The 8,850-nt window shown below is 34.5% G+C and overlaps 1 protein-coding gene across 6 annotated transcripts; it reads left to right on the top strand.

The window, feature by feature from the left end:
* The first annotated feature begins 2,149 nt into the window (after positions 1-2,149).
* Positions 2,150-7,395, top strand: LOC149388817 (ABC transporter C family member 8-like). 6 transcript variants are annotated; one of them, XM_089623312.1, is made up of 16 exons: positions 2,150-2,348; positions 2,433-2,502; positions 2,576-2,641; positions 2,731-2,853; positions 2,921-3,114; positions 3,278-3,507; positions 3,800-3,880; positions 3,961-4,063; positions 4,133-4,389; positions 4,463-4,526; positions 4,607-4,846; positions 4,948-5,257; positions 5,401-5,486; positions 5,630-5,712; positions 6,765-6,821; positions 6,898-7,395. In XM_089623312.1, the coding sequence occupies exons 9-12, from the start codon at positions 4,288-4,290 to the stop codon at positions 5,013-5,015; spliced, it is 474 nt and encodes a 157-aa protein (XP_089479438.1). In that variant the 5' UTR covers positions 2,150-2,348; positions 2,433-2,502; positions 2,576-2,641; positions 2,731-2,853; positions 2,921-3,114; positions 3,278-3,507; positions 3,800-3,880; positions 3,961-4,063; positions 4,133-4,287; the 3' UTR covers positions 5,016-5,257; positions 5,401-5,486; positions 5,630-5,712; positions 6,765-6,821; positions 6,898-7,395. The 6 variants fall into 6 exon arrangements, with proteins under 6 accessions (XP_089479438.1, XP_089479436.1, XP_089479437.1 ...); XM_089623310.1 differs by having other exon boundaries at positions 2,731-3,114; positions 4,948-5,080; positions 5,154-5,257; XM_089623311.1 differs by having other exon boundaries at positions 2,731-3,114; positions 4,170-4,389.
* Positions 7,396-8,850: the final 1,455 nt, after the last annotated feature.

The following is an 8,850-nucleotide window of genomic DNA, read 5'->3' as shown; positions in this document are numbered from 1 at the left end:
AACATAATATTGAATAATAATAAACCATTCAATTGGTTTGTTGAGAAATCAAAGAATAAAATATATGTAAACTGTAATTCATGGATCAGTACAAAACCTCTGCATGTAGCTTTTCATAGTAAATCGCTAAAAATGAGAATATAATTATAAAGAGAAATGATTTTTAACATATCATGCATATTTGATAAGTTTGAGTCTCAGATTATCAATTATATTTATATGCCCTGATTCTTTTTTTTTTTTTCCTTTTTTTTTTTGGGTTCACTGCCAAGCAAATATGAATCCTCAATATCTAGCCGATGTATTGTTTTTAAATATTTTGATGATGATATTAATTATTGTTTATGTTTAAGCTAATTCTCTGCTGCATTTATAACTTTAATTGTGCCAATGATGTCCCAAGACTCCCAACTAAAAGATAACGATCCGAGTCCGACACACACACATATATTTATATATATATATCATATGTATATATATATATCATATGTATAGATTATAGACACACGGATACATATAATAATCTCCTTTTTCTTTCTTTTCTTTATATTTTTTTTTTCATTTTTTGCGTGTGTGATTATCGGATCTGTGTCACGTAAGCACAATGACATATCGTAAATCATTTTTAACAAAACACATGGTAAATCAAGTACAACAGATAAATGTCCAATCTCTTGTATTTTCAACGTTTACTATATATATATAGAAAAAATGAAACAAGAAGGAGAGAATAGAGGTTTATATTATTGTAACTACTTAACTTCACATGATGCATCTCATAAGAAAATACATATTTATTAGACATGAATATATACACATACATATATATATAGCGCACATAAATTTCTGTAAAAAATGTAGGATCAAGATCATCTTAGTAGTTTTGAGATCAAAGTATTTAAGGGGAAATAATTTTTCTCAAATTTTATTTAATCTTAAGCTTAAATATAAATAAATTGTCGGGATTTCAGCTAGCCTAAATCAAGAACTATGTATTTCTGGTTCTGACGCCATAAAATATGTGTACTATATGTGTATTACATGAATTATAAAAATGTGTATTTAGTTACTCCAAATGGAGCTAGATATGCTTCTGAAAGGAGAGTTCTTGGTTCAGAGTTTAGCTCTTTGGATTTGTTATAGTTTTACGTATTTGTATTTTGTTGTTTGACCCACCATTTTAGGATGGTTTTTGTGTCTCTGAGATGAGTTAATCATCTTTCGGGTTAAGAGTTCGGATTCGTTGTTGGTATTTTGGTGGTACAGGTTCTCGAATATTTTTTGCCACAGGTGGTGGTCTTCGAGCGTTTTGATTCAACCATTAACCTCTGAGTGTGTTGAAAGAGCTTCTAAGTTGCTCGAAATTTAGAGTGAACTATCTTTTGCAAGACGGAAAATCTCACACATTGTGCTTTCATCCTATGCTAAGATTGAATTTATATCATTTGAGGTCTCATTTATCAGTGTTCAAAGATGTTTGTTTGTAATTTTGGGTATTATACTCTTTTGCTAATAAATTTGCCTCGAGCTTTAGTCACCAAAAAAAAAAAGTTACTCCAAAAACAGAAACAAAAACACACACATCAATATATACAAAATTACAAATAAATATCTACAATAAATAACATCAAGTCTCAAGTTAACAGATACTATTATGATTCCCTTATTATTAGGCCATTTAGTTTGTTACTTGACAATTACATTTGTATCGTGAAATATGATTGTTGACTACTTCAATACCAAACTCAGAAGAAAAATAAATATATAAATATATATATATATATAAATATATATATATCTATATAATATAATAAGTGTGAATCACAAAAACACTATTCATAGACTGTTCATTATTTTTTTTAACCTATTACATCATGCCACGTCGTAGTTTTTCTAGCGTCCATCTATTTTTTTTTCCTCAACAATCGCGTCTGCCTACACGCATTGATTCGTAACGTCACAACCCTTCATCTCCCTCTGTATTTTACAGATTACCTATCAGAACGAAAAAGAGAATGGTTGGATATCATCCATCTTCACTTCACCCACGGAGTCCATTTTAGGTACTTTCTTTTTTTCTTCTTCTTCTCTTCTTGCCTCAAGTTCTCGGGCTGTCTTTACGTTGTGACGTCTGATTTGTCTTATTTCAACACTTTTTCGGTGATTTCCAACATCGGGTTAATGTTTCTGGGCATGTCTTTCTTCTCAAATTCAATGCGTCAAAGGTGAAATAGCGTTAAACTTACGTTGTTGTTGTTCGAATCGCCAGACTTGTACTCCCTTTTGCGAATGTTGCGATGTCGAAGACCCGAGGGATTTTCTCGGGAGACCCTTCCACGACCCTCAAAGTGAGAATCGTCATCGTCAAATCGTGTTGCTTTGCTGGATTTTTCAAATTCAACGGAGTAACTTAATAGTTTGTGTGGTTATAGGTAGCTCCGCTGCTCCTTTTGGGGTCGGAATACGGGCACGTCATAACGCTCTGGAGGCTCTGCGCAATTGGTAACATTTCTGAAAGTCAACTTGTAATTAATGTCTACGGTGGTGGTTACGATTGTGAGTTGTTGTGAAACAGGGTTCTTCTATCGTTTCATGGTCCCAAAAATCTACTCATTCTACTCCATTCAGATCGGGTAGAAAGGTAATAAGAAATTTTTTTTCAAGTATTGACGAGTGAAATTGTTATTCCCAAATAGAAATGCTTTAAGAAGAGAAACAATTAAATTGCAGTTTCGCAGCTCGGGTGGCGAGCATTTGAAGCGTGGGGGTCGTGTCATCACAAAAAAGTGGTAGCCGCTTCAGCCGTCACCGCGTTTTGGAATCTGTTCACTGTCAAAACACGAATCTTCGCATGTTTGATTGTTGTTTGTGCTGTGTTTGTGGCAGCTTTTATGTGTCTGGTGTTGATTCGATACTGCAGAGAGCATATTTGTCAGGAGATCCAAGATGACAAGGCAAAAATCCCGGGAATTATGTGTTTGTGGCATATTTGCTCTATCTATTTCTTTCGAGTTTTAGGTAAATTCCCGGGCGACTTTTGGCATCTCATACGGAGGAAATCGTCCTTGTATTCCAAAAGCCCTCAGAGGAGCAATTCCTGTCTACTTTCCACTGGTAATTTGACAGACATTGACACGTTTAAATGAATTCAATTTTTATTTGTTATAAAAGCTGGTCAGATATTTTTCAGTTTTTCCACAGGTAATTTGACAGACATTGACACGTTTAAATGAATTCAATTTTTATTTGTTATAATAGCTGGTCAGTTATTTTTCAGTTTGGGAATATCGGTTCTGTTGAACACCACGACTTCGCGAGGAACAGGCTTTGGTCGATCGACGACGGCCCGCTGTCTCTTCCTCCGGCCCACGCCCAGACATCGGTTGACTCGAGGATCAAGTCAAGTGACAGGGATTCCAAGACCTGGCCTCGCAGGTAAGGTGTTCGATCCTGGTTCAAAGAGAGAGGTTCACTTAGCAAGCCAATCCAATCACTTTCGACGGCCAGGTAAACAAATGTTTGTATATTTTCACCTTCCTATGTAGTGTCGTAATTTTAAGATCTTGAGATGGTTTTGATTGTTTTAGTTTTGAAGTTGAAACCTAGAGTTGGATTTCTGCTTGGGAAAGTAATTATTATGACTACTCTTAGCAACAAAAAAAAAATTTGTAATGAGGAAAAAGAAAAGCTTTTTTTTTTTTTAAATTTTGTATATTACAAAAGTTCCACTTACGTTTTAGAAATTTCTTAATCTGTAGGTAAGGTATAAAATCTAATAACCCGGTATCTTAATTTTCAGGGAAGAGCACGCTTTTCGTTCATGGGTGGAAAAAAGTGGGCCTCTTTGGAAGCATCTGTCATACAGACTAGCTGATGAAAGGTTGAAATGCTATCTTGATCGCTTCAGCCATTCCTTCTTGATCTGTTCGTTCTCAGTGTAATGTACATTTGTTCTTTCAGTGCTGTTACTTTGAATTGCGGAGGTTATTTAACTGTTGAAGATGCTCAAGGATTTACCATGGAAACATTTTTGGAAGAAGGTTTCTTTGACTTTTTGAAAAAGGTAGATTATGCAGATTTTAACTTCGAATGTTGTTGTAGTCTCTTACCGGAGTTTTTCTTCCAATACCAGAAATCCGTGTAATTGAATTATTCCTATTCGTGGGTAGAACGGGAAGCGGGAAAACCACGCTCATAAGCGCGTTGTTCCGTCTCGTAGAGCCAACGAGCGGTAAAATTATTGTCGACGGGCTTGACATATCTTCTATCGGTCTAAAAGACCTCAGAATGAAACTAAGCATCATACCCCAAGAGCCGACTCTTTTCCGAGGCAGCATCAGAACCAACATGGACCCTCTTGGCCTCTACTCCGACCGCGAAATTTGGAAGGTGAAAACTCATTATTAAAAATAAAAAAATTAAAATTCCCTTGTTGTCTCTGTATAACATTCTTCATCTTTAGGCTCTGGAGAAATGCCAGCTTAAGAAGACGGTGAACGGCCTCCCCAATCTGCTAGATTCATCGGGTGAGTGAATTTGTACAGTTTTTTTTTTTGTTGGGTCTTGATTCGGAACCACGATGAGTGATTTCATTCGGAGCGCACAGTGAGCGACGAGGGAGAGAACTGGAGTGCGGGGCAGCACCAGCTGTTCTGCCTCGGGCGGGTCTTATTGAAGACGAACAAGATTCTTGTCCTCGACGAAGCCACGGCATCGATCGACTCTGCAACAGACGCGATCCTGCAGAGAATCATAAGGGAAGAGTTTGTGGATTGCACTGTCATAACTGTTGCTCATAGAGTCTCGACTGTCATTGACAGTCACATGGTCATGGTCCTTTCTTATGGTATGTGTGTGTGTATATATATATAGATATATACACCTTTCATCATGCTACAGATATAATGGAATGAATCTTGATTTTTTGTTGCTTTTTTTTTTCTTCAGGAAAACTTGTGGAGTTGACCAACCTTCAAAGCTTATTGATTCTAATTCTTACTTCTCCAAGCTTGTAGCAGAATACTGGGCAAGCTGCAGAAGAAATCAATAATGCCTTGTTCAGCAAAATATATTTACAAAGGTGTATCTTGATCGCTTCAGCCATTCCTTCTTGATCTGTTCGTTCTCGGTGTAATGTACATTTGTTCTTTCAGTGCTGTTACTTTGAACTGTGGAGGTTATTTAACTGTTGAAGATGCTCAAGGATATACCATGGAAACATTTTTTGGAAGAAGGTTTCTTTGACTTTTTGAAAAAGGTAGATTATGCAGATTTTAACTTCGATGTTGTTGTAGTCTCTTACCCGAGTTTTTCTTCCAATACCATAAATCCGTGTAATTGAATTATTCCTATTTCTAGGATCCTATCTGATTAATATGTTGTGCAACTTGCTTGTTCCAGGAGCTATTGATGTTTCGTTATGATGTGAAGGATTATGAAGGTCTGCCCTTCGATTGGAAGAAGGTTTCTTTGACTTTTTGAAAAAGGTAGATTATGCAGATTTTAACTTCGATGTTGTTGTAGTCTCTTACCCGAGTTTTTCTTCCAATACCAGAAATCCGTGTAATTGATTTATTCCTATTTCAAAGATCCTATCTGATTAATATGTTGTGCAACTTGCTTGTTCCAGGAGCTATTGATGTTTCGTTATGATGTGAAGGATTATGAAGGTCTGCCCTTCGAATTTCATGGTGGCTTTATTGGTTACATTGGGTAAGTTGTTTGTGAAGGCTTTTAGTAGTTGCTCGTGGACCCTTTTTTTTTTTTTTTTTTTTTTGCTATGTCTTATCAACAAAAGTATTCCAGGGTAAATTCTTCAGTAGATAGCAAATTAACAAAATGGAATTCTATTAAACGTCAAAATGGAAAAGTGTCATTTATGAGTATGAATTTTCTATAAATTCCATGATGAATGCTATTAACAAAATGGAATTCTATTAAACGTCAAAATGGAAAGGTGTCATTTATGAGTATGAATTTTATATAACTTTCATTTATGTGCGTTTTCTTTTTTAAAGCTGTCATTGATTAAGCTATCATTAAATAGTACCTATGGTATTTTTTCCAAAATCTGCGCATATTTAGGCCGTTCAGGATGGCCAGCATTATAGATACTATCAGTTATAGTCACAATTTAATACAGATAGTAGTGTGCAATAACGTTTAACTGAAAGAAAGGGTAGAACAGGCATTGTCTTCCGAACAGAGCTAATAAAAACAAAAAAAAAAACGTAAATCCAAACCCATGTGAAGAGAAAATAAATACTACTAATAAAATGATATAGTGCTATATGCTTCTAATACTTTCACCATAACCAGCAGAACAAAATTTGACTTGCCTATAGAATCCACGTCTACGAATATATAAACACCATTCAAATGTGATTTTCTTTAAGTAGTACCGTAGTTCTAAATTATCGCTTTCACTGCCTTCGTCTTTCTCCGCTGGAGAGCTTTCCTCTGCCGCGAACTGATACCGTAGTTATAAATTCTCCTTTGAGAAAAGTGCGAGTTAATTCCTGTTTGCAGGTACTAAGTTTTTTTACACCACCACTGATTGGTTCATATGTATATTTTTCCCTATTTCAAATTATTTAATATAAAAATGTTTATTTGCTTCGTCCGAAACTCCTATCATATAGAGTATAGGCTGATTTCTGTGTTCAAGGATTAACTTTTCATAAGAATTTCTCACATATTAACCATGTGCAAACATGTTGAGTACTTTGAATAATGGTTGATTTTATATGAAACTGAATCAACAGGCAATTTGAAAACCCCCAAAAGCCCTTAGAGGAGGAATTCCTGTTTGCTTTCCACTGGTAATTTGACCGACATTGACACGTTTAAATGAATTCAATTTTTATTTGTTATAATAGCTGGTCAGATATTTTTCAGTTTGGGAATATCGGTTCTGTGGAACACCACGACTTTGCGAGGAACAGGCTTTGGTCGATCGACGACAGCCCGCTGTCTCTTCCTCCGGCCCACGCCCAGACATCGGTTGACTCGAGGATCAAGTCAAGCGACGGGGATTTCAAGACCCGGCCTCGCAGGTAAGGTGTTCGATCCTGGTTCAAAGAGAGAGGTTCACTTAACAAGCCAATCCGATTACTTTCGACGGCCAGGTAAACAAATGTCTGTATTCCAAGTTTCCTTTATTATCTGACACTGGATCATAGTCATGATCATCATCTTGGAACGATGGAGTTTACCTAAGCACGCCAAATTATGTAACTGATTAGTTCACGTTCACAACTATTTGTTTTTAATCTGTTGACAATCAAATATTAGGTATGGTATTATGTGCAGTGGATTTTTTGTTTGATTTTATGTCGGCTTGGTGCTGTGAACCCATTGTCACACAGTAATGCTTGGAAACTTTGTTCATGTACTCATATTTGTGGTTTAATTGTGAAATCTATAATGGTTTTGTGAGATTGAAATCTAAAACCCGCAGTTTCATTGTAGAGTTACTTTCGTCCAACTCTAGATGTAAACCTATTGGGCTGTTACTGATTAAATTTATCATTTTTATAAGCTTTTTATTTTTTCAATACATTGGGCTGATTCTTAGACAGTTTTCCCTTCATTCACAAGCTTTTTTTAAAAAAAATATGCTATAGAATTGAAATGCAAAACAGATAACTGTTGAGTATGATAAAATTGCAATCTAATAATTTAAAAATATTATTGGTGTTTATTCATTCACTACTTGGATTTTAGTTTTGACATATACTTTGAGAAATTCCACCAAAAAGAGTTTTCCCTATAATATGAATGATCTAAATACCACATATAACATACTACTTAGCTATTAGATAATCGAGCTCAATGACTCGATCGCAACAATTCCGAACTAATGACGATATACATTAGCTCAAATTTTACAATATCAAATTTCTAAAAAAACTCTACAAATTTCAAATTTCTAAAAATTTGGGAATTAAAATTTTTATAACTATTTGTATGATAAAATTGCAATCTAATAATTTAAAAATATTATTGGTATTTATTCATTCTCTACTTGGATTTTAGTTTTGACATATACTTTGAGAAATTCCACCAAAAAGAGTTTTCCCTATAATATGAATGATCTAAATACCACATATAACATACTACTTAGCTATTAGATAATCGAGCTCAATGACTCGATCGCAGCAATTCCGAACTAATGACGATATACATTAGCTCAAATTTTACAATACCAAATTTTAAAAAAAACTCTACAAATTTCAAATTTGTAAAAATTTGGGAATTAAAATTTTTATAACTATTTTAAGTAACTTCAATTCTCGTAACACAGTGAAATTTTTTTTGGCTATGTGCTAAGTCCTTATAATTGTAGATTGACACGCACAAATGAAGCCATACAAGAAAAGAAAAATCTCTCGTCATGAATTCTTTTCCACATATCCACAGGTTAGAGGTTTCATCTGTATAGTTATTAGTTTAATGCATGTTAACCAATTTGTCGTGTAATCTCTCTTTGGCTCGATATTATAAAATTATAATAATCACATTTTTTTTCTAGAGCACCTTTGCAACATCCTCCTCTACTGATCAAAGCTATGACTCAATTCATTCTGACATGTTGTTGTCAGACTATATGTTGCCTTTAAATGTTTGCAATTATTATGAGAGTCTCTAAAAAATTAAACTGATTAAGTATTATGTATGGTAGAAATATTTGATATCTTTATATTCATTTCTAACATCATGCTTTGAAGAAAAACATGGTAAATTAAATCATATGTATTTTAATTATTTACTGATTACAACTACAAACACCACGTGCGAAGCACGTGTTCCAGACTAGTATATATATATATATATATATATTTATAACCG

This window comes from Urtica dioica, chromosome 8, assembly GCF_054948205.1.
Source record: "Urtica dioica subsp. dioica isolate 48M chromosome 8, U.dioica_male_clone48M_v1_H2, whole genome shotgun sequence".
Lineage (NCBI taxonomy): Eukaryota > Viridiplantae > Streptophyta > Magnoliopsida > Rosales > Urticaceae > Urtica > Urtica dioica.
This window is presented reverse-complemented; position numbering and strand designations above follow the sequence as displayed.

Bases quoted from the DNA above. Each gene is read 5' to 3' on its own strand.
- LOC149388817 (XM_089623312.1), top strand. From the start codon at position 4,288: ATGAAACTAAGCATCATACCCCAAGAGCCGACTCTTTTCCGAGGCAGC. The intron at 4,390-4,462 runs GTGAAAACTCAT...CTTCATCTTTAG, and splicing joins CCGACCGCGAAATTTGGAAG to GCTCTGGAGAAATGCCAGCT. The intron at 4,847-4,947 runs GTATGTGTGTGT...TTTTTTCTTCAG, and splicing joins GGTCATGGTCCTTTCTTATG to GAAAACTTGTGGAGTTGACC.